We start from the raw sequence: 22508 nt of genomic DNA on the forward strand, positions 1-22508 counted from the left end.
CGTGGAATCTGCCGTGGAAAGGACCACGGGGACCCACAGACTCACCAGGGGAGAACAGCTGTCCGAATGCCTGGCAGAAGCAGGGCGTCTGGGAGAAGGAGGAGCTGGGGGAGCTGGTGGGCCTGAGGGTGGTGATGACCGAAGTGGACCTGGTGGACGTGCTGGAAGCTGGCAGGCTGCTCGGGGAAACCACCGCGGTGTGAGTGGTCCAGGGGGCAGAGGAGGGGGTTGCCGTGGAGCCGGTAGCCGTGGGTGTGCTGGCGCAGTGGCTGTAGTCATCACAGCACAGCAGGCGCATGTGGAAGTTGTCACAGTATTTCACGGGCCCGAGCTGGTCGCGGTTCCTGCACACCAGCCCAAAACGCACGTCGCAGTACACCACCTGCCCCACCGCCTCCAAGGGCTTGTCCGGCTTCTTCTCGGAGCGGCACTGGATGTCCTGGGGGTGCTCACAGAAGGTGTGGCCAGCTGCGCGGATGACCGCATAGGTCTCAAAGTCCCCGCCATCGGGGCCAGGGATGGGGTAGTCCTCATCGAACCAGTCTGTCCAGGCGCACCGAGGCGCACAGCCCTTGCTGGGAGTGGGACGGCTGGAGGGGAGGGTGGTGCCAGTGGTGCGCCCGGAGCTGGAGGTCAGCAGGGGGGCCGTGTGTGGGGTGCTGGTCAAGGGTGGCCTGGTGGACGTAGTCAGGGTCCCAGAGGTGGGCTTCCCTGTGGTGTGGAAGGGGCTGGTGGTGGAGGCCGGCAGGTTTGAGGGGCTGGGGACAGAGAAGTTCAGGTTCCTCTGGGTGGTGGAGATGACCCTTTGGGTGATTGGAGGGGAGGTGGTGGCTGTGGTTGAGGGTCTTGTCACCGAAGATGACCTGGTAGCCAATGAGGTAGTAGAGGGGGAGGTGGTACCCAGGGAAGTGGTGGCTGTGGAAGTTGTGCCCATGAAGGTTGTGCCTGGGGAGGTGGTGGCTGAGGAGGTGGTGGCCGGGGAGGTGGTTCCTGTGGAAGTAGTGCCTGAGGAGGTAGTAGCTGTGGAGGTGGTGGCCAGGGAGGTGGTGGCTGTGGAGATTGTGCCCCTGGAGGTGGTGGCCGGGGAGGTGGTGGCTGTGGAAGTGGAACCTGTGAAGGTTGTGCCCCTGGAGTTGGTGGCCGGGGAGGTGGTGGCTGTGGAAGTGGTGGCTATGGAGGTGGAACCCGTGGAGGTTGTGCCCCTGGAGGTGGTGGCCGGGGAGGTGGTGGCTGTGGAAGTGGAACCTGTGAAGGTTGTGCCCCTGGAGTTGGTGGCCGGGGAGGTGGTGGCTGTGGAAGTGGTGGCTATGGAGGTGGAACCTGTGAAGGTTGTGCCCCTGGAGGTGGTGGACGGGGAGGTGGTGGCTGTGGAAGTGGTGGCTATGGAGGTGGAACCCGTGGAGGTTGTGCCCCTGGAGGTGGTGGCCGGGGAGGTGGTGGCTGTGGAGGTGGAACCTGTGAAGGTTGTGCCCCTGGAGTTGGTGGCCGGGGAGGTGGTGGCTGTGGAAGTGGTGGCTATAGAGGTGGAACCTGTGAAGGTTGTGCCCCTGGAGGTGGTGGACGGGGAGGTGGTGGCTGTGGAAGTGGTGGCTATGGAGGTGGAACCCGTGGAGGTTGTGCCCCTGGAGGTGGTGGCCGGGGAGGTGGTGGCTGTGGAGGTGGAACCTGTGAAGGTTGTGCCCCTGGAGTTGGTGGCCGGGGAGGTGGTGGCTGTGGAAGTGGTGGCTATGGAGGTGGAACCTGTGAAGGTTGTGCCCCTGGAGGTGGTGGACGGGGAGGTGGTCGCTGAGAAGGTGGTTCCTGTGGAGCTGGTGACTGAGAAAGTTGTGGCTGTAGAGGTGGTGCCCATGGAGGTGATGGATGGAGAGGTGGTTCCCATAGAGGTGGTGGCTGGGGAAGTAGTAGCTATGGAGGTGGAACCTATGGAGGTTGTGCCAATGGAGGTGGTTCCTGTGGAGGTTGTGCCCATGGAGGTAGTGGCTGTGGAGGTGGTGGCTGTGGAGGTGGCAGAGGATGTGGTCACCGTGGAGGTGATGGCGGAGGAGGTGCTGGCAGAGGAGCTGGTAGCTGGGGAGGTGGTGGCTGTGGAGGTGGTGGCTGGGGAGCTGGTGGCTGTGAAGGTGGTTCCTGTGGCGGTAGTCCCTGAGGGGGTGGTGGCTGTGGATATTGTGCCAATGGAGGTGATGGCTAGAGAGGTGGTTCCGGCAGAGGTTGTGCCCCTGGAGGTGGTTTCTGTGGAGGTTGTACCTGGGGAAATGGTGACTATGGAGGTGGAACCTGTGGAGGTTGTGCCAGTGGAGGTGGTGGCTGGGGAGGTGATGGCTATGGAGGTGATGCCTGAGGAGGTGCTGGCGGAGGAGCTGGTAGCCGGGGAGGTGGTGGCCAGGGAGGTTTTTCCTGTGGAAGTGGTGGCTGTAGAGGTGGAACTCGTGGAGATTGTGCCCTTGGAGGTAGTGGCTGGGGAGGTGGTGGCTGAGGAGGTGGTTTCTGTGGAGGTAGTGACTGAGAAGGTGGTAGCTGTGTAGGTAGTGGCTGGAAAGGTGGTGGCTGTGGCAGTGGTAGATGACATCGCTGTAGAGATGATGCCTGAGGAGGTGCTGGCAGAGGAGCTGGTAGCTGGAGAGGTGGTGGCTGTGGAGGTGATGGCTGCGGATGTTGTGCCAATGGAGGTGGTGGCCAGAGAGGTGGTTCCGGTAGAGATTGTGCCTGGGGAGGTGGTTTCTGTGGAGGTTGTACCTGTGGAAGTGGTGGCTACGGAAGTGGAACCTGTGGAGGTTGTGCCAGTGGAGGTGGTGGCTGGGGAGGTGGTGGCTGTGGAGGTGGCAGATGACATGATTGCTGTGGAGGTGATGCCTGAAGAGGTGCTTGAAGAAGAGCTGGTGGCCAGCGAGGTGGTGGCTGTGGAAGTGGTGACTATGGAGGTGGCTCCCGTGGAGGTTGTGCCATTGGAGGTGGTGGCTGGGGAGGTGGTTCTCATTTTGGTTGTGCTGGTGGAAGTGGTGGCTATGGAGGTGGAACCTATGGAGGTTGTGCCCACTGAGTTGCTGGCTAGGGAGGTGGTTCCTGAGGAGGTTGTGCCTGGAGAGGTAGTGGCCAGGGAGGTGGTGGCTGGGGAGGCGGTAGCTGTTGAGGTGGCAGATGAAGTGATCACCGTGGAGGTGATGCCTGAGGAGGTGCTGGGGGAAGAGCTGGTAGCTGGGGAGTTGGAGGTTGAGGAGGTTGTGCCAATGGAAGTGGTGGCTATGGAGGTGGAACCCGTGGAGGTTGTGCCCCTGGAGGTGGTAGCTTGGGAGGTGGTGGCTGGAGAGGTGGTTCCTGTGGAGGTGGTTCCTAGGGAGGTTGTTCCCATGGAGGTAGTGTCTGGGGAGGTGGTGGCTGTGGAGGTTATGCCTGAGTAGGTGGTGGCCGAGGAGGTGGCAACTGAGGAGGTGGTTCTTATGGATGTAGTGACTGAGAAGGTTGTGGCTGTGGAGGAGGTGGCTGCAGAAGTGGTGGCTGTGGACGTGTTGACCGTGGGGGAGGTGGCTGTGGAGGTTGTGCCTGTGGATATAGTGGCTGGGGAGTTGGTGGCTGAGGAGGTGGTTCCTATGGAGGTAGTGACTGAGAAGGATGTGGCTGTGGAGGTGGTGGCCAGGGAAGTGGTGGCTGTGGAGGTCTTGATCCTGGGGATGTTGGCTGTGGAGGTGGTGCCTGTTGAAATGGTGGCTATGGAGGTGGAACCTGTGGAGATTGTGCCCCTGGAGGTGGTGGCTGAGGAAGTGGTTCCCCTGGAAGTAGTGCCTGAGGAGGTGGTAGCTGTGGAGGTGGTGGCCGGGGAGGTGGTGGCAGAGGACTTGGTGGTCATGGAAGTGACCCCTGAGGAGGTGCTGGTGAAGGAGCTGGTGGCTAGGGAGGTGGTGGCCAAGGAGGTGGCGACTGGGGAAGTGGTGGCCGGGGAGTTGGTTCCTGTGGAGATGGTGCTTGAGGAAGTGGTGGCTGGTGCGGTGGTGACTGTGGAGGTGGCAGAGGATCTGGTTGCTGTGGAGGTGATGCCCGAGGAGGTGCTGGCAGAAGAGGTGGTAGCTGGGGAGGTGGTGGCTGAGGAAGTGGTTCCCGTGGAAGTAGTACTTGAGAAGGAGGTGACTGGAGAGGTGGTGGCCAGGAAGGTGGTGGCTGGGGAAGTGGTGGCAGAGGAGGTGGTGGCTGTGGAGGTGGCAGAGGACGTGGTTGCTGTGGAGGTGATGCCTGAGGAGGTGGTGGCTGGAGAGGTGGTGGCTGAGGAGGTGGTGGCCAGGGAGGTGGTGCCTGTCTGTGTGGTGGAGACTTTTATACTTTTGGTGATTGCAGAGGAGGTGGTGGGCAGGGAGGTGATTCCTGTGGAGATGGTGCCAGAGGAGGTGGTGGCTAAGGAGGTGGTGACTGGGGAAGTGGTGGCCGGGAAGTTGGTTCTTGTGGAGATGGTGCCTGAGGAGGTGTTGGCTGGGGAGGTGGCGGCAGAGGATGTGGTGGTTGTGGAGGTGATGCCTGAGGAGGTGCTGGTGAAGGAGGTGGTGGCTGGAGAGTTGGTGGCTGAGGAGGTGGTGGCTGGTGAGGTGGTGGCTGTGGAGGTGGCAGAGGATGTGATTGCCATGGAGGTGATGCCTGAGGAGCTGCTGGCGGAAGAGCTGGTAGCTGGGGAGGTGGTGGCTGAGGAAGTGGTGACTGGGGAGGTGGTGGCTGAGGAGGTGGTTCCTGTGGAAGTGGTGGCTATGGAGGTGGTTCCTGAGTAGGTGGTGGCTACAGAGGTGGCTGAGGAGGTGGTGGCTGAGGAGGTGGTTCCCTTGGAAGTAGTGCCTGAGGAAGTGGTAGCTGTGGAGGTGGTGGCCAGGGAGGTAGTGGTTGGGGAGGTGGTGGCAGAGGACGTGGTGATTGTGGAGGTGATGCCTGAGGAGGTGCTGGTGAATGAGCTGGTGGCCAGGGAGGTGGTTACTGGGGAAATGGTGGCCGAGGAGGTGGTGCCTGTGGAAATGGTAGCTATGGAGGTGGAACCTGTGGAGATTGTACCCCTGGAGGTGGTGGCTGAGGAAGTGGTTCCCCTGGAAGTAGTGCCTGAGGAGGTGGTAGCTGTGGAGGTAGTGGCCAGGGAGATGGTGGCTGGGGAGGTGGTGGCTTTGGAGGTAGCAGAGGATGTGGTGATTGTGGAGGTGATGCCTGAGGAGGTGCTGGTGAAGGAGCTGGTGGCAGGGGAGGTGGTGGCTGAGGAGGTGGTTCCTGTGGAGGTGGAGCCAGGGGAGGTGGTGGCTGTGGAGGTTGCGCCCGTGGAAGTGGTGGTCATGGAGGTGGTGCCTGAGTAGGTGGTGGCCACAGAGGAGGTAGCCAAGGAGGTGGGGGCTGAGGAGGTGGTTCCTGTTGAGGTTGTGCCCCTGGAGGTGGTGCCTGTGGAAGTGGTGGTTATGGAGGTAGAACCCGTGGAGGTTGTACCCTTGGAGGTAGTGGCTGGAGAGGTGGTGGCTGAGGAGGTGCTGGTGGAGGAGCTGGTGGCTGGAGAGGTGGTGGCTGAGGAGGTGCTGGTGGAGGAGCTGGTGGCTGGGGAGTTGGTGGCTGAGGAGGTGGTGGCCAGGGAGGTGGTGGCCAGGGAGGTGGTGCCTGTCTGTGTGGTGGAGACTTTTACACTTTTGGTGATTGCAGAGGAGGTGGTGGGCAAGGATGTGGTTCCTGTGGAGATGGTGCCAGAGGAGGTGGTGGATAAGGAGGTGGTGACTGGGGAAGTGGTGGCCGGGGAGTTGGTTCCTGTGGAGATGGTGCCTGAGGAGGTGGTGGCTGGGGAGGTGGCGGCAGAGGATGTGGTGGCTGTGGAGGTAATGCCTGGGGAGGTGCTGGTGGCCAGAGAGGCGGTGGCTGAGGAGGTGGTGGCTGGTGAGGAGGTAGTTGTGGAGGTGGCAAAGGATGTGGTCACTGTGGAGGTGATGCCTGAGGAGCTGCTGGCGGAAGAGCTGGTAGCTGGGGAGGTGGTGGCTAAGGAAGTGGTTCCCGTGGAAATAGTGCCTGAGGAGGTGGTGGCCGTGGAGGTGCTGGCCAGGGAGGTGGTCGCTGAGGAGGTGGTGGCCAGGGAGGTGGTGGCCGAGGAGGGGGTGACTGTGGAGGTGGTGGCTGAGAAGGTAGTTCCTGTCGATGTGGAGCCTGGGGAGGTGGTGGCTGTGGAGGTTGTGCCCGTGGAAGTTGTGGCCACAGAGGAGGTGGCCAAGGAGGTGGTGGCTGAGGAGGTGGTTCCTGTTGAGGTTGTGCCTCTGGAGGTGGTGCTTGTGGAAGTGGTGGCTATGGAGGTAGAACCCATGGAGGTTGTACCCTTGGAGGTAGTGGCTGGAGAGGTGGTGGCTGTGGAGGTGCTGGTGGAGGAGCTGGTGGCTGGGGAGTTGGTGGCTGAGGAGGTGGTGGCCAGGGAGGTGGTGCCTGTCTGGGTGGTGGAGACTTTTACACTTTTGGTGATTGCAGAGGAGGTGGTGGGCAGGGAGGTAGTTCCTGTGGAGATGGTGCCAGAGGAGGTGGTGGCTAAGGAGGTGGCAACTGGGGAAGTGGTGGCCGGGGAGTTGGTTCCTCTGGAGGTGGTGCCTGAGTAGGTGGTGGCTGTGGAGGTGACAGAGGACATGGTGGCTGTGGAGGTGATGACTGTGGGGGTGCTGGTGAAGGATCTTGTGGCCAGGGAGGTGGTGGCTGAGGAGGTGGTGACTGTGGAGGTGGAGCCTGGGGAGGTGGTGGCTGTGGAGGTGGTGCCTGTGGAAGTGGTGGCTATGGAGGTAGAACCCGTGGAGGTTGTACCCTTGGAGGTAGTAGCTGGAGAGGTGGTGGCTGAGGAGGTGCTGGTGGAGGAGCTGGTGGCTGGGGAGTTGGTGGCTGAGGAGGTGGTAGCCAGGGAGGTGGTGCCTGTCTGGGTGGTGGAGACTTTTACACTTTTGGTGATTGCAGAGGAGGTGGTGGGCAGGGAGGTGGTGGCTGAGGAGGTGGTGACTGTGGAGGTGGAGCCTGGGGAGATGGTGCCAGAGGAGGTGGTGGCTAAGGAGGTGGCTGGGGAGTTGGTTCCTGTGGAGATGGTGCCTGAGGAGGTGGCGGCTGTGGAGGTGACAGAGGACACTGTAGCTGTGGAGATGCCTGTGGAGGTACTGGTGAAGGAGCTTGTGGCCAGGGAGGTGGTGGCCAAGGAGGTGGAGCCTGGGAAGGTGGTGGCCACAGAGGAAGTGGTGGCTGAGGAGGTGGTGCCCATGGAAGTAGTGCCTGAAGAGGTGGTGCCTGTGGAAGTGGTGGCTATGGAGGTGGAACCTGTGGAGGTTGTGCCCCTGGAGGCAGTGGCTGGAGAGGTGGTGGCTGAGGAGGTCGTTTCAGTGGAGGTAGTGGCTGAGAAGGTTGTTGCTGTGGAGATGGTGGCTGAGGAAGTGGTGGCTGTGGACGTGTTGACCGTCGGGGTGGTGGTTGCGGAGGTTGTGCCCATGGATGTAGTGGCTGGGGAGTTGGTGGCTGAGGAGGTGGTTCCTGTGGAGGTAGTTCCTGAGGAGGTGGTAACTGGGGAGGTGGTTCCTGTGGAGGTAGTTCCTGAGGAGGTGGTAACTGGGGAGGTGGTTCCTGTGGAGGTAGTTCCTGAAGAGGTGGTAACCGGGGAGGTGGTTCCTGTGGAGATGGTGCCTGAGGAGGTGTTGGCTGGGGAGGTGGTGGCAGAGGATGTGGTGGCCATGGAGGTGATGCCTGAGGAGGTGCTGGTGAAGGAGCTGGTGGCTCGGGAGGTGGTGGCTGAGGAGCTGGTGCCTGAGGAGGTGGTGACTGAGGAGGTGGTGGCTAAGGAGGTTGTAGCTGTCGTCGAGGGCCTAGGCCCCACTGATGACCACAAGGTGCTGGGCGTGGACAGTGTGCTATGGGGTGTGGGCACGGGTGTGGAGCTGGGCAGGGCGCTGGTGGTGCTGGCACAGTGGCTGTAGTCACAGCAGCGCACTCGGATGTGGTAGTTGAGGCAGGTCTGGCCTGACTTCTGCCTGTGGTTCCTGCAGATGAGACCGTAGCGCACATCGCACCGCACCACCTGTCCCAGCAGCCCCAGGGACACACCTGGGAAGAGCACAGCCTCGCATTCGATGGCTGTGGGCTCCAGGCACAGCTGCCCGCCCGCATCCATGATGTGGTAGTAGGTCTCAATGTCGCCCCCAAAGCGGCCAGGCTGGGGCTGGTCACTGTCCAGCCAGTCAGTCCAGTGGCAGGCAGGCTGGCAGCTGGTGGGCACGGCAGTGGAGGTTGTGCTGCGGTCCCTGGGGTTAGGGGTGGGCAGGGACAGGGCCGTGGTGCTGGGGGACAGTGTGGTGGCCCAAGTGGGACTCGTCCCTAGGGAAGACGCTGTGGTGGTGGATGGGGTGCTCAGGCAGTGGCTATAGTTGCAGCAGAACACACGGATGAGGTAGTTGAGGCACAGCTTGAACTGTCCCACCTGGTCGCGGTTCCTGCACACCAGCCCGAAACGCACGTCGCAGTACACCACCTGCCCCACCGCCTCCAAGGGCTTGTCCGGCTCTTTCTCGGAGCGGCACTCGATGTCCTGGGGGTGCTCACAGAAGGTGTGGCCAGCTGCTCGGATGACCGCATAGGTCTCAAAGTCCCCGCCATCGGGGCCAGGGATGGGGGAGTCTACATCGTACCACTCTGTCCAGGCGCACTGAGGCACACAGCCCTTGCTGGGAGTGGGACGGCTGGAGGGGAGGGTGGTCCCAACGGTGTGCCCGGAGCTGGAGGTCAGCAGGGGAGCCGTGTGTGGGGTGCTGGTCAAGGGTGGCCTGGTGGACGTAGTCAGGGTCCCAGAGGTCAGCTGCCCCGTGGTGTGGAAGGGGCTGGTGGTGGAGACCAACGGGGCAGAGGGACTGGGGACGGAGAAGGTAAAGCTCCTCTTGGTGGTGGAGACGTTGACTGTTTTGGTGATCCAAGGGAAGGTGGTGGCTGTAGTGGAGGGTCCTGTCACCAAAGATGACGTGGTAGCCAATGAGGTGGTGGACGGGGAGGTGGTACCCAGGGAGGTGGTGGCCGTGGACGTTGTGCCCATGGAAATGGTGGCTATGGAGATGGAACCTGTGGAGGTTGTGCCCATGGAAGTGGTGGCCGGGGAGATAGATCCTGTGGAGGTTGTGCCTGTCGAGGTGGTGGCTGGGGAGGTGGTGGCTGTGGAGGTGGCAGAGGATGTGGTCGCCATGGAGGTGATGCCTGAGGAGGTGCTGGCGGAAGAGCTGGTGGCTGGTGAGGTGGTGGCTGGTGAGGAGGTGGCAGAGGATGTGGTCACCGTGGAGGTGATGCCTGAGGAGGTGCTGGTGGAAGAGCTGGTAGCTGGTGAGGAGGTGGCTGTGGAGGTGGCAGAGGATGTGGTCGCCGTGGAGGTGATGCCTGAGGAGGTGCTGGCGGAAGAGCTGGTAGCCGGGGAGGTGGTGGCTGTGGAGGTGGCAGAGGATGTGGTCACCATGGAGGTGATGCCTGAGGAGGTGCTGGCGGAAGAGCTGGTGGCTGGGGAGTTGGTGGCTGGTGAGGAGGTGGCAGAGGATGTGGTCACCGTGGAGGTGATGCCTGAGGAGGTGCTGGTGGAAGAGCTGGTAGCTGGTGAGGTGGTGGCTGTGGAGGTGGCAGAGGATGTGGTCACCGTGGAGGTGATGCCTGAGGAGGTGCTGGCGGAAGAGCTGGTAGCCGGGGAGGTGGTGGCTGTGGAGGTGGCAGAGGATGTGGTCGCCGTGGAGGTGATGCCTGAGGAGGTGCTGGCGGAAGAGCTGGTAGCCGGGGAGGTGGTGGCTGTGGAGGTGGCAGAGGATGTGGTCGCCGTGGAGGTGATGCCTGAGGAGGTGCTGGCGGAAGAGCTGGTAGCTGGGGAGTTGGTGGCTGGTGAGGACGTGGCAGAGGATGTGGTCACCGTGGAGGTGATGCCTGAGGAGGTGCTGGCAGAAGAGCTGGTGGCTGAGGAGGTAGTGGCTGGTGAGGAGGTGGCTGTGGAGGTGGCAGAGGATGTGGTCGCCGTGGAGGTGACGCCTGAGGAGGTGCTGGCGGAAGAGCTGGTAGCCAGGGAGGTGGGGGCAGAGGAGGGGGTTGCCGTGGAGCCGGTAGCTGTGGGTGTGCTGGCGCAGTGGCTGTAGTCATCACAGCACAGCAGGCGCATGTGGAAGTTGTCACAGTATTTCACGGGCCCGAGCTGGTCGCGGTTCCTGCACACCAGCCCAAAACGCACGTCGCAGTACACCACCTGCCCCACCACCTCCAAGGGCTTGTCCGGCTTCTTCTCGGAGCGGCACTGGATGTCCTGGGGGTGCTCACAGAAGGTGTGGCCAGCTGCTCGGATGACCGCATAGGTCTCAAAGTCCCCGCCATCGGGGCCAGGGATGGGGTAGTCCTCATCGAACCAGTCTGTCCAGGCGCACCGAGGCGCACAGCCCTTGCTGGGAGTGGGACGGCTGGAGGGGAGGGTGGTGCCAGTGGTGCGCCCGGAGCTGGAGGTCAGCAGGGGGGCCGTGTGTGGGGTGCTGGTCAAGGGTGGCCTGGTGGACGTAGTCAGGGTCCCAGAGGTGGGCTTCCCTGTGGTGTGGAAGGGGCTGGTGGTGGAGGCCGGCAGGGTTGAGGGGCTGGGGACAGAGAAGTTCAGGTTCCTCTGGGTGGTGGAGATGACCCTTTGGGTGATTGGAGGGGAGGTGGTGGCTGTGGTTGAGGGTCTTGTCACCGAAGATGACCTGGTAGCCAGTGAAGTGGTGGATGGGGAGGTGGTGCCCAGGGAGATGGTGGCAGAAAGGGAGGTGGTTCCTTTGGCAGTGGTGCCCGTGGAGGTGGTGGCCGTGGAGGTGGTGGCCAGCGAGGTGGTGCCCGTGGAGGTGGTGGCTGGAATGGTGGTGCCCATGGAGGAGGTGGCTGGAATGGTGGTGGCCATGGAGGTGGTGGCTGGGGTGGAGGGGCCTGTGGGGACGGCTGTGCTGGGACAGTGACGGTAGTCGTCACAGCAGAGCACACGCAAATTGTAGTTGAAGCACATGTTGAACCTGCCCACCTGGTCCTTGTTCCTGCAGATCAATCCCGTCTCCAGGCTGCAGATCAGCACCTGCCCGATCTGGTCGATGCTCACCTCGGGGTAGTTCTCCGCCCGGCACTCTATCTTTACCGGTGCGTCGCACAGCTTGCCCCCTGCAGCCCTGATGTTTTCTAAGGTCTCTATGTCCCCGCCTGCAACCCCTGAGATTGGGTAGTCCACGTCAAACCATTCTGTCCACTCACACCTGGGTTGGCAGCCGGTCGTGCCCTGGCTGGTGGCGGTCCCGGCTGAGGTGCTGGGTGGTGTCTCTGGCCTCAGGGTGCTGGTCTCAGTGTAGGAGGTGGGTGGCTGGCTGGGACGTGTGGTCAGCCCCAGGCCAGTGGTCACGGGCTCTTTGGTGCTGGCCGTGCCCGTCAGGTGAGCCGTCGAGGTCTGTGTGGTTGGGGCTGGTGTGGGTGACTGCGAGGGGCCCCGTCGGCCCGTGGCCCCTGTGCTCCCCGCCTGGGTTGGGCGACTTGGAAGGATGGACGTGGCCCCCCCTGGGCTGGTGGGTCGCGTGGAGCCTGGAGGAGCCGTGTAGATGGGGGATGTCGGTCCTTTCGAGAGGACGGTCACGGCCGTGGTGCTGGCTGGGGGGGTCCAGGTCACCCCTGGGCTACTCCTGGGCTGCGGCTTTGAGGACCAGGCCCGGGAGACTGTGGTGGCCGTCCCCGGCGTCGTGGCCGGTGGCAGGGCGGAGGTGTGTCCCCTGCAGTGCTCGGAGCTGCAGCACAGCACTCGGATTTTGTAGTTGTAGCACATCTTGAATATGCCGTCCTGCTCGTGGTTCCAGCACACCAGGCCGAAGCGCACGTTGCAGTGCACCTTCTGGCCCACCTGCTCCAGGGTCCAGTTGGGGAAGTTCTCGGCCTGGCACTGTATGTCCTGCGGCCGCTCGCAGATGTCCCATCCGGCGCCCCTGATCTTATCGTAGGATTCGATGTCCCCGCCAGCCCTCTCAGACTTGGGGTAGTCCTCATCAAACCACTGCGTCCACTGACACCGGGGCTGACAGGTGGTGGCACTTGGGCCCGGGGAGCTGGCCGAGGGGGTGACCGTCACGGTGGGCGGGCTGGGCCTGGTCTGGGAGGTGAGGGCCGCCGTCGACGGGGAGCCGGGCACCGTTTGTGGGGTGGTCCCCTCGGTTGCCCTGGTCTGGGTGGAGGGGGGCTCCGTGGTGGTGCCGAGGGACGGCCGAGGGCTGGTGCCGGGGGCCGGGGAGGGGCCGCAGGGCACGTAGTCGCAGCACAGAACCCGCAGCTCGTAGTTGAGGCAGAGCGGGGGGCTCTGCTCGCGGTTGGCACACGTCAGGCCCCGCGTGCGGTCGCAGACCACCTTCTGGCCCAGCTCCCGCAGGGGCGTGTGGGGCAGCCCCTCCGCCCGGCACTCGATGTCGGCCGGCGCGCTGCACACCTGGTACCCCTTCTGCCACAGGCGTTCCAGCGTTTCAAAGTCTCCGCCCTCCTCGCCCGGCTCAGGACGGCCGCTGTCGTACCAGGCGGACCAGCGGCAGACCTCGCGGACACACACGGTGGAGAGGCTGGGCACCGGGCCTGGAGGGCGGAGAGGGGACCCGGCTCAGCCGCCATTGCTCCTCGCTCTGCAGGGAGGCGGCGCCCAAGGACCCTTTCCCCGGGCCGCAGCGTCTCAGATTTCGAGGGGGTGGCTGGGGTGGGCTGTGCTGAGGGATGGGACTGGGTCCAGGGAGGTGTCATTGTGGGGGGGGGCGGGGGCAGGGCAGCCCTGTCAGTCACCGCGCCTCCCAGGGAGCTCCTGGAGACACGCTGGCAGGGTGTGGGGGTTGTGGGCAGGGTGTGGGGGTTGTGGACGGGGTGTGGGGGTTGTGGACGGGGTGTGGGGGTTGTGGACGGGGTGGGGGGGTTGTGGGCGGGGTGTGGGGGTTGTGGGCAGGGTGTGGGGGTTGTGGGCGGGGTGGGGGTTGTGGACGGGGTGGGGGGGTTGTGGGCGGGGTGTGGGGGTTGTGGGCGGGGTGTGGGGGTTGTGGGCGGGGTGTGGGGGTTGTGGGCGGGGTGTGGGGGTTGTGGGCGGGGTGTGGGGGTTGTGGGCGGGGTGTGGGGGTTGTGGGCGGGGTGTGGGGGTTGTGGGCGGGGTGTGGGGGTTGTGGGCGGGGTGTGGGGGTTGTGGGCGGGGTGTGGGGGTTGTGGGCGGGGTGTGGGGTTGTGGGCGGGCGGGGTGTGGGGTTGTGGGCGGGCGGGGTGTGGGGTTGTGGGCGGGCGGGGTGTGGGGGTTGTGGGCGGGGTGTGGGGGTTGTGGGCGGGGTGTGGGGGTTGTGGGCGGGGTGTGGGGGTTGTGGGCGGGGTGTGGGGGTTGTGGGCGGGGTGTGGGGGTTGTGGGCGGGGTGTGGGGGTTGTGGGCGGGGTGTGGGGGTTGTGGGCGGGGTGTGGGGGTTGTGGGCGGGGTGTGGGGGTTGTGGGCGGGGTGTGGGGGTTGTGGGCGGGGTGTGGGGGTTGTGGGCGGGGTGTGGGGGTTGTGGGCGGGGTGTGGGGGTTGTGGGCGGGGTGTGGGGGTTGTGGGCGGGGTGTGGGGGTTGTGGACGGGGTGTGGGGGTTGTGGGCGGGGTGTGGGGGTTGTGGGCGGGGTGTGGGGGTTGTGGGCGGGGTGTGGGGGTTGTGGGCGGGGTGTGGGGGTTGTGGGCGGGGTGTGGGGGTTGTGGGCGGGGTGTGGGGGTTGTGGGCGGGGTGTGGGGGTTGTGGGCGGGGTGTGGGGGTTGTGGGCGGGGTGTGGGGGTTGTGGACGGGGTGTGGGGGTTGTGGGCGGGGTGTGGGGGTTGTGGGCGGGCGGGGTGTGGGGGTTGTGGGCGGGGTGTGGGGGTTGTGGGCGGGCGGGGTGTGGGGGTTGTGGGCGGGGTGTGGGGGTTGTGGGCGGGGTGTGGGGGTTGTGGACGGGGTGTGGGGGTTGTGGGCGGGCGGGGTGTGGGGGTTGTGGGCGGGCGGGGTGTGGGGGTTGTGGGCGGGGTGTGGGGGTTGTGGGCGGGGTGTGGGGGTTGTGGGCGGGGTGTGGGGGTTGTGGACGGGGTGTGGGGGTTGTGGGCGGGGTGTGGGGGTTGTGGGCGGGGTGTGGGGGTTGTGGACGGGGTGTGGGGGTTGTGGGCGGGGTGTGGGGGTTGTGGACGGGGTGTGGGGGTTGTGGACCGCCAGCCCGAGCCGGGGAGGCGGGCGGGTCTGGGCCGGGGGCGTCCCTGGCATCTGGCCGTCCCGCACCGGGTGCCCTGCGGGTCTCTCCTGGTCACCCAGGTGTGGCTGGGCCTCGGGAAAGCCAGGCGGGGCTTACCCGTGGTGGGGAGGGGCGTGGGGACGGTGGTGAAGGTGAACGGCGCTGAGGACGGGGTTCCGGGACACTCCACGGCCCTTCGGACGATCGTGCCGTTGTCTCCACAGATGGCGCTCAGGCAGCCGCCGAGCCCGTCCGTCGTGTTGTAGATGACGTCGTGGTAGCCGTAGGTCCTGCCCTCGTAGGTGCACGTGCAGGCTGGGGCGCAGCAGGCGTCGGTCACGGAGCTCCCCAGCCCCCAGCCCCGCCGGGCCCGCCCAGCCCGCCCGCCCCGGCTTACCCGCAAGGCTGTGAGCGCACTGGACGCCGGCGGCGGTGCAGTTGCTGGGAGGAGGGGAGAGCGGAGCTGAGCGCCTGGTGGGCAGCCACCCCCGCCCCTCCCCGGCACCCCCCACGCCCCCACCCCACGCACCAGCTCTGGCAGTTCTCTGACACGGGGACCCTCCAGCCGATGTCGTAGTATCTCCCGTCCTCGTCGTAGCAGCCACACTGGGCCACACACCTCATCTGGTCCTCGCTGAAGAAGGGCTTGCTGGGCGGGCACTCTGGGTAGCAGCCTGGGCGCGGCGGGAGAAGGCGAACGGTGTAGGCTCGGCCAGCCTGGTGCTGCCAGTGGGCGGGGTCCTGCCCTCGGGGCTCGCTGTGTGCCGGTCCTGGCCCCCCGCCGCCATGCACACTGCAGGGGCCCAGGGAGCCTCCCCCCCCAAGGAAGCCCAGCCCTCACCTTCCAGGCTGGGCAGGTCCACCAGGCAGCGCCCGCTGGGGTTCCGGCAGGTGCGCAGGCAGGGGGCCCCGCAGGGCTGGTAGTGCCACTCACACTCCCCGTGTGGGTTGTAGTAGTCGCAGAACAGCGCTGGGCAGAGGGGCAGAGCTTCAGGGGGGGCCTGCTGGCCCTCCCCGGGGTGTGCACGGGCAGCCCCGCCATACCGGGGCGAGTGCCCAGGGCAGTGCCAGGCTGGTCCCAGATGTCAGGGCCTGTGGGGCCGGCCGGTGCCCTGCCCTTGGAACTGCTGTCCCTGAGGAGCCCTCCCGGGGGAGCACCCTGTCTGGGGTTTCCGCACAAATGCAGATTTGTGCATGTGAACGTGCATACGTGCGTGCAAACCCACATGTGTTTGGTGTCTGCGTGTGCACGTGTGTGGGGCGGGCCCTGGGAGAGGCTGCTCTGCCTGCCCCGCCCCCTTCAGCACCACGGACAGAGCCCCACTCACGGCAGACGTCCGGGGTCCTCCATGACACGCAGAGCCCGGCGTCCCGGCAGGCCTGGGCGTAGGCGGCCACGGCCGTGCAGAAGCACTCGCAGTCGCCCCCCGAGTCGCAGGCGCACGCGTCGCTCACGCAGGCCTCGTAGTACTTGGTGGAGTCGACCTGGGGGCAGGGCCGAAGTGCGGCTCAGAGAGGATACGTCGTGCCCCCCACCAGCGTCAGCTGGCTTGCGTGAGTCCCTGGGGCCACTTGTATTTCAAATCCCCACCCCAGGGAGCGGACGGCCCTGACTTCTGGGGCTGTGAGTGCCTCCAGCGTGTCCCAAAGGGAGCTGCCCCAGCACCACCTCTCCTACCCACCTGTGCCCCAGCCCACCTGTGCCCCAGCCCACCTATACCCCTGCCCATATGTGCCCCAGCTTACCTGTGCCCCAGCCCACCTGTGACCCTGCTCACCTGTACCCCTGCTCACCTGTGCTCCAGCCCACCTGTGCCCCAGCCCATCTGTGCCCCTCCTCACCTGTACCCCTGCCCACCTGTGCCCCAGCCCACCTGTACCCCTGCCCACCTGTGCCCCAGCCCATCTGTGCCCCTGCTCACCTGTACCCCTGCCCACCTGTGCTCCAGCCCACCTGTGCCCCAGCCCATCTGTACCCCTGCCCAGCTGTACCCCAGCCCACCTGTGCCCCTGCCCACCTGTGCCCCTGCCTATCTGTACCTCAGCTTACCTGTGCCCCAGCTCACCTGTGTCCCACCCCACCTGTACCCCAGCCCACCTATGCCCCAGCACCACCTCTCCTGGTCACTTGTGCTCTCCCCACCTTCCCATTTTCCCATCTGCCCACCTACCTATGTGCCCACCTCTGCACCTTCACTTGAATTCTTTTATCACGTGAATCTGGTCATGTGTGCTGCAGATTTCACACCCACTTGGGGCATCACACCTGGCCTCCCCGTCCTGTCACCCCTACCCTTGGCCCTGGTCATTCTACTCTAGCCGTGCTGGCTTCCTGCCCACTGGGCCTTGCCTGTTGCTGAGCCGTCTCTGCAACTGCTACTCCCCATGACCCCATGGTGACTCCCCACTCAGGGCCTCCCACACCTGTCCTGCATGTCCCCACCCTGCTGCCTCCCTCCTGAGGGTACGCTCTGGGGGAGCAGGTACCCTCAGTCACTGGGCTGAGCATAGCACTCAGAACATGCCGGACTTCCAGGCACACAGGGAACATGCCCAGAGGAAGGCACAGGTGACTTTGTACGTGGACCGTGTTGTTGCCCCTGTCCTGATAACTAGGGGCTGTTTCCTTAGGCAAAGAGGGTGAGCCCCAAACTCAGTCCTCCCGGGCAGCAGACCCTGGAGTGGACCAAGGTCTCACTCTTCCTTCCTTCCTTTCTGAGACAAGCTCTCGCCCTGCCATCCAGGCTGGAGTGCAGCCGTGGGATCACAGCTCCCTGAAGTCTCAACTCCTGACCTCAAGTGATCCTCCTGCCTTGGCCTCCCACAGTGCTGGGATCACAGGCGTGAGCCACTGTGCCCAGCCCCAGGTTCTCATTTTTGCCACCACAGCGCACCGTGGATCTGTGGTCAGCCGTGGCAGGCCACAGAGGACCGTTTGAGCTCGGGAGCAGGGCAGCCAGAGGGACGTTGGCTGCCCACGCAAGGGAGCAGCGTGACTGGCAGTGAGAGGGATTCAGGGGTTCTCAGCACAAGCCCAGGCGTGGCAGCCGCTGTGTGTGCACACGTGACCCGCCCTCTTCTCCTAGCTGTTGAGGCCCCGAGTTACAAAGCTGCGACCCCAAGTGGGCGCTCGAGCATTTGTTATAACAGGAAACTGCTTTTTGGAAGAGTCTCTACTGAGGCCAATTGCTGAGCCCTCCCCAGCCGGACTGTGACACTCCTGCTCCTGCCGGGGACCCTGGGCGGATCCAGGTGTCCTGGGAGAGGGTGGCCAGGGCTGCCCTGGGGACAGCTCTGTGCCGGGGACAAGGAACACAGGTGCCAGGCCGGTGGCAGGCCCAGACCCGAGACCCAAAAACCCCGGCCTGGTGCCGTGTGCCCGGAGTCGAGACCATCCCCAGGGACCTGCCGTGCGCCCACCGGCTGGATGCGGCTCCCGCCCGCCCTGCCCGTCAAGCCCCACCTGAGAGCGGCAGGCAGCGAAGGTGGGGCCGTTGATGATGCTGCACTGCTTCTGCGCCCAGGACTTGCGGTACGGGTTGGCGGCGCAGGGGTCCTTGGGTGCCAGGGCGTCCGGGCAGCTCGGGGAGAACTTCCAGCTGTTCCCGAACTCCAGGGCGTTCCCCGCCAGGGACTGGCTCCGCGTGGTGAAGTCGTTGACGGCGTTGTCGTCGAAGTTCCCGCACAGCCCGCAGACCCTGCCCTGCGGGCGCAGAGACACAGGAAGCCCTGGCAGCTGGGGCGCGGGCTCCGTGGGGGCGGCACAGACCCCAGCCCGGGGTGTGCAGGGCCCTCATGGGACAGGGGTGACGCGGGTCCTGGAGACAGGCACGCGGGTGACACCTGCTCCCCGAAGAGCCCGCTCTGCCCACTTTGGAGTCCAGACAGCGGGGACTAGGGTGCACCTGGTGGCTGCTCTGGTCTCAGCACACCCCATGGGACCTGACCCCGGCGTGGCCTCACCCCAGCCTAGGCTTTGCAAGTGGAGACAGCTCCCGGCCGCCTTGCCGGCCGCCACGCTCGGTGCCAGCGGGGCCAGACCTGGGAGGGCCCGGCCGGCGCTCACCTTGTAATCCTGGCGCAGCCGGACGAACACGCTAGTCTTCCGGTCCCAGGACACGGCCATCCCGCCGCGGGTCTCAATGACCAGGAAGTTGCCCATGTAGCGGGTCTTGTAGGGCGGGTCCCCACCCGGCCCTCGCTCTACCACGGTGAAGCTGCCCTCTCGGAGGATCAGCTCGTAGCTCTGGGGGGACACATGGGAGGGGCCTGAGGCCCAGGGCGCCCTGCCCAGGGCAGGAAGTGCTGGGAGTGGGGGCCCCACCTCTGCCCCTACACTGGGCACTGCACCCCACGCACCCCCACTCGCCACCCCTCCCACCCTCCTAGGGGAAAGACCCCCAGCCAATAGCTCTGCTCTCTGGCCTGTGAACTCCAACCTCCTTCTGCGGGCAGTGAGTGTCCCCAGGTGTGGTGGGGTGAAGGGGCCCCCAGAAAGGTCTGTCCACCTTCTAACCCCAGAACCTGTGACGGTGCCCTAATTGGGTCTCTGCAGATGTGGTTAAGTGAAGGATCTGGAAACGAGATCATCCCTGACCACCCGGGCGGGCCCCAAACCCATGACAGGGTCTCCATGAGTGACCGGAGAGACACAGACCCACGGGGAGAAGCCACGTGGGGCAGAGGCTGAGGTTGGGGTGATGCGGCCACAAGCCGGAGGGGCACCTGCAGCCCCCAGAGCTGGGAGAGGTGGGGGTCCTCCCGGAGCTCTGCAGGGAGCACGGGCCTGCCCGCTCCGCCTCCAGGCTCGGGCTCGGGGCTGGGGGACTCCGTGTCCGCTCTCTGGAGCCACAAGGTCTGTGGCCGTGTGTGGCGGCAGCTGAAGGCCGCCATGCAGACCCTCCTGGCAGGTGCCCTCACCTCCACGAAGAGCTTGATGGCCTTGGAGCAGGTGACGCCAGTGGTCCCACAGGGGACGTTCTCGGTGACAATGCGGAAGGTCCCGTTGGTGGCATTGCCCCCACAGTAGTCCTGGGACAGGAAGAGATGAGGCCTTGGTCACGGCCCAGCATGTCCGGCCTGCGGAACAGGCGGGAGCCCTGCAGGCCACGTACCTGGGCCAGGGTGTACTCGCAGCTGCCTCCGAAGCTGTAGCGCTCGCCGTCAAAGGTGATGAAGTGGCCATCCCCATAGGCCACACAGGTGCCCAGGCAGGGCTGGTGGCTGCACTCCCACCTGCGGTTCCTGCAGGTGCTGCTCAGGGCAGGGGCGGGGCCTGCTCAGGGGGCTGCCCTCCTAGAGCCCATCCCCCCAGCCCAGCGGTCCCACCCTGCACACCACACAGCCTTGCCTCGGGCCCACGTCTACGGCAGTGCCAGGGAAAGGACTGCCCCCCTCCTGCCCCTTCCTCCTCGGGAGGGCCCCCAGGTGCCTTCCAGAGAATGGACTCCTGCTCCCCCCCCCAAGGGCCCCCGCTGTGCTCTCATCAGCTCTGGCGCTGACCAGGTCTGCCCCGCCTGCCGCGGTGGGACCTGGGACTCACCAGGTGTTGCAGTCGACCCTGATGGTGTCCCCGGGCCGGTAGGAGGCCTCGTTGTGCACGCAGGGGCAGTCCTCCTCAGCGACGCAGCCCCCGGCCCCGTCTGACACCAGCCCTGGGGGGCAGACGCAGCCGGACACGCAGTGTGTGCTGAACTGCGGGGCAGGTGGCGCAGGTCAGGGCCAGACACTCCGACGAGACGCGTGCGCACCGTCCCCAGGCCAGTCCTCGGATGCGCACGCGCAGAGGCTCCCCGGGCGGCACCGTGGGAGGGGCAGAGTCTGGGGTCAGCAAGCCACAGCCGCCCACCACCCGCCCACACCAGGGCCGCCCAGACCCCAGCTCCCTTCGCAGCCCCCACTCCCTGCAGCTCGGAGGGCGGGAGGCGTCCGCTGTGCCCAGGAGACTCACGCAGTCCACGTCCAGCGAGTGGCAGCTGCGGAGGCACTCGGCCCCCGGGGCGCCCGCGGAGGTGTTGCGGCAGTCCAGGTACACCATGGGCGCCACGCAGCCTGGGGCAGAGCTCGGCGTGAGGTTCCCGCGGAAGGGCAGCCCCTGCCCCCGTGGCTGCCGACCCCACGCATCCCTGACCGCGTCCTGATCACGGCGCCCATGCTGCTGCGGACGCCTCCCTGGCAGTGCTGCCCAGGACTACCCGTCCCCCCCGCACCCGGCCACTCCGCCAGGCAGACGCCTGCGGCCCCTCCCCCCTGGAGCCTCGCGGCAGGGCGGGCGCGGCGGCGCTACCTGCGCTTCTCGGCAGTGCGGCGCCCAGGCAGCTCAGCTTCCCATTCGCACACGAGCTACGAGAGACGGACAGCCAGCCTGGACCCGCGGCCGCACCGAAGCCCGCCGGCTCCGCGCGCCTCGCGCCTGCGTCAGCCCGTGGAGGTGCCGGGTGAATGCCCACGGGTGGGCGAGAGGCCGCCGGAACCTCGGGGGTTGGGACCTGGCCCTCCGCTGCGAGGGGCCGCTTCCAGGGGCGGGAGCGGGGCGCCCCTGACGGGCACGCGCGCCCCTAGCTCTCGGCCAGGAGCCTCCGAGCAGCCTCCCCGCCTCCTTTCCCCGCCTCTCTTCCCTGCTCACCACACGGCGCCGTTGTCGTGCACCACCTCTCCGGGGGCCACCGCAGTGCCGCGGAGGTAGCAGGGGCACTCGCGCGCAGGCACGCACGCACCCGCGTCATCCAGGAAGGTGCCCTCGGCGCAGGTGCAGCCGTCCACAGGCACGAAGGAGACGCTGCAGGTGACGTCAACCTCGCTCAGGGCCCGGCAGGTGGGCGGGCAGGTGTCCACCACGTAGGCGTAGCTCTGGGACTTGGGGCAGCTGCTCATGTACTTGGCTGTGGGCGGCGGGGGCGGGGACATTGCGGTCAGCGGCAGGGACTGGAGCGGCCCAGGCTCACCGTGTCCTAGACTGGGTGTCCCCGTCCTGGTGTGCGATCGTGAGGGTGCAAGGTTCTCAACAGGCGCTTGGCTGGGAACCACGTGACGTCGGTTGTCCCCGGGCCCCAGGACCCCGAACCGCCCCCCCCCCCGGGGGCTGGATGGTGGCGTAGGGGCGGCACCGCTGCGCACTCACCGCAGACGCCGTCCCTCCAGCCGCGGAGCAGCACGCCCTTGGCGGCGCAGGCGCGCACGTAGGAGGACAGGGCGGCGCACAGGCAGTCCTCGCTCCTCTCGCAGTTGCACGTGTCGAACATGCAGTTCTGGGGGCGGGGCGCGGGCGTCAGGGCCGGGAACCCCCTGAGGAGGAGCCCCAGAGGCAGGAGAAGGGCAGCATCGGGGTGGGGGGTCTGGTGGCGCCTCCCAGAGCTTTGAGTAGGGTCAGGGCCACCAGAGGCTGCTGTGGCCACAGCGGGCAACCGCGCCAGAGCCCGGAGCAGGGCGCGGCACCGAGTGGGTGAGAGGCTGGGGCTAGCGCTGAGGCGTGAGCCCAGCGAGGCTGCACAGGACGAGGCTGCACGTCGGAGACGCGGGGTGGGGAGGGGCCCAGCCAGGGATGCGGGGGTGGGCCTGGGTCTATCCCTGGAGACACGTTCCTGGGGCGGGAGCCGTGTACACCGCAGAGCTTTGGGCTCCAGGAAAGTGGCCGGTGAGCCCCCTGCAGTGGGCCGAATTTCATCCCCCAAAACCCATGCTGAGGGGGCGGGCCTTAGCAGCCCGTTTGGGGCCTGTTTGGAAAGAGGGTCCTCGTGGATGTAGCCAAGTTAGGACGTGGCCCTGAGGGTGGGCCCTGACCTGGCGCCTGGTGTCTGGAAAAAGGGTGTGGGTGCAGCCGGGAGGGGCAAGGTGGACCTGCCAGGGCCCTTGGGTGCCAGCCCTGCCCACACCTTGCGCCTCCAGGCTCAAGAGGATCTCGCCTCTGGCTTCCAGCCAACAGCTTATTCCACTTTGCCGTGGGGACAGGTGGCCTTCAGAAAGGGGCCCTGCCAGGGCTCCTCCCCAGCTCTGTCCCCGGGGTCTCCCAACCCGAGCCTGGGGCCACAGCCATCGTGGGCACTCACCGAGTGGAAGGGCTCCGGGTTGACGACGGAGTGGCAGGGGGAGAGGGCGCCAGCGGGGTCGGTCAGCCGCGAGCACCAGTGGCGCGCATAGTTCTCTGGGGGGCGGGGGCAGCGCGTGACCATGTGGCTCCCCCCGCGCCCCTCAGCCCAGGGGAATAGTGAATTGGTACCTGAGCCCCACCCCGCCATGCCCCGTCTGCCCGCACCCCTGCCTCCTCACCCCTTCCTGCCTCCATAGGGCTCCCCAAGCCTCCCCCTAGGGGTCCCCACGG

At 66.0% G+C, this 22508-nt stretch overlaps 1 protein-coding gene across 1 annotated transcript in view; it reads right to left on the minus strand.

Annotated features, from left to right (window-relative positions):
- MUC5B (mucin 5B, oligomeric mucus/gel-forming) overlaps positions 1-22508 on the minus strand; it is a 35687-nt gene that overhangs the window by 7725 nt on the left and 5454 nt on the right. The window contains exons 15-30 of the mRNA XM_076001348.1: positions 22237-22331; positions 21312-21438; positions 20817-21072; positions 20478-20533; positions 20142-20242; positions 19734-19885; positions 19306-19444; positions 19112-19222; positions 18258-18437; positions 17655-17894; positions 15520-15676; positions 15033-15161; positions 14721-14865; positions 14589-14632; positions 14309-14506; positions 46-12570 (exon numbers count right to left, since the gene is read on the minus strand). Coding sequence (XP_075857463.1) covers positions 46-12570; positions 14309-14506; positions 14589-14632; positions 14721-14865; positions 15033-15161; positions 15520-15676; positions 17655-17894; positions 18258-18437; positions 19112-19222; positions 19306-19444; positions 19734-19885; positions 20142-20242; positions 20478-20533; positions 20817-21072; positions 21312-21438; positions 22237-22331 — 14655 coding nt within the window. The remainder of the gene's footprint in view (positions 1-45; positions 12571-14308; positions 14507-14588; positions 14633-14720; positions 14866-15032; positions 15162-15519; positions 15677-17654; positions 17895-18257; positions 18438-19111; positions 19223-19305; positions 19445-19733; positions 19886-20141; positions 20243-20477; positions 20534-20816; positions 21073-21311; positions 21439-22236; positions 22332-22508) is intronic.

The sequence above is a fragment of the Microcebus murinus genome, chromosome 4 (assembly GCF_040939455.1).
Source record: "Microcebus murinus isolate Inina chromosome 4, M.murinus_Inina_mat1.0, whole genome shotgun sequence".
NCBI classification, from domain to species: domain Eukaryota; kingdom Metazoa; phylum Chordata; class Mammalia; order Primates; family Cheirogaleidae; genus Microcebus; species Microcebus murinus.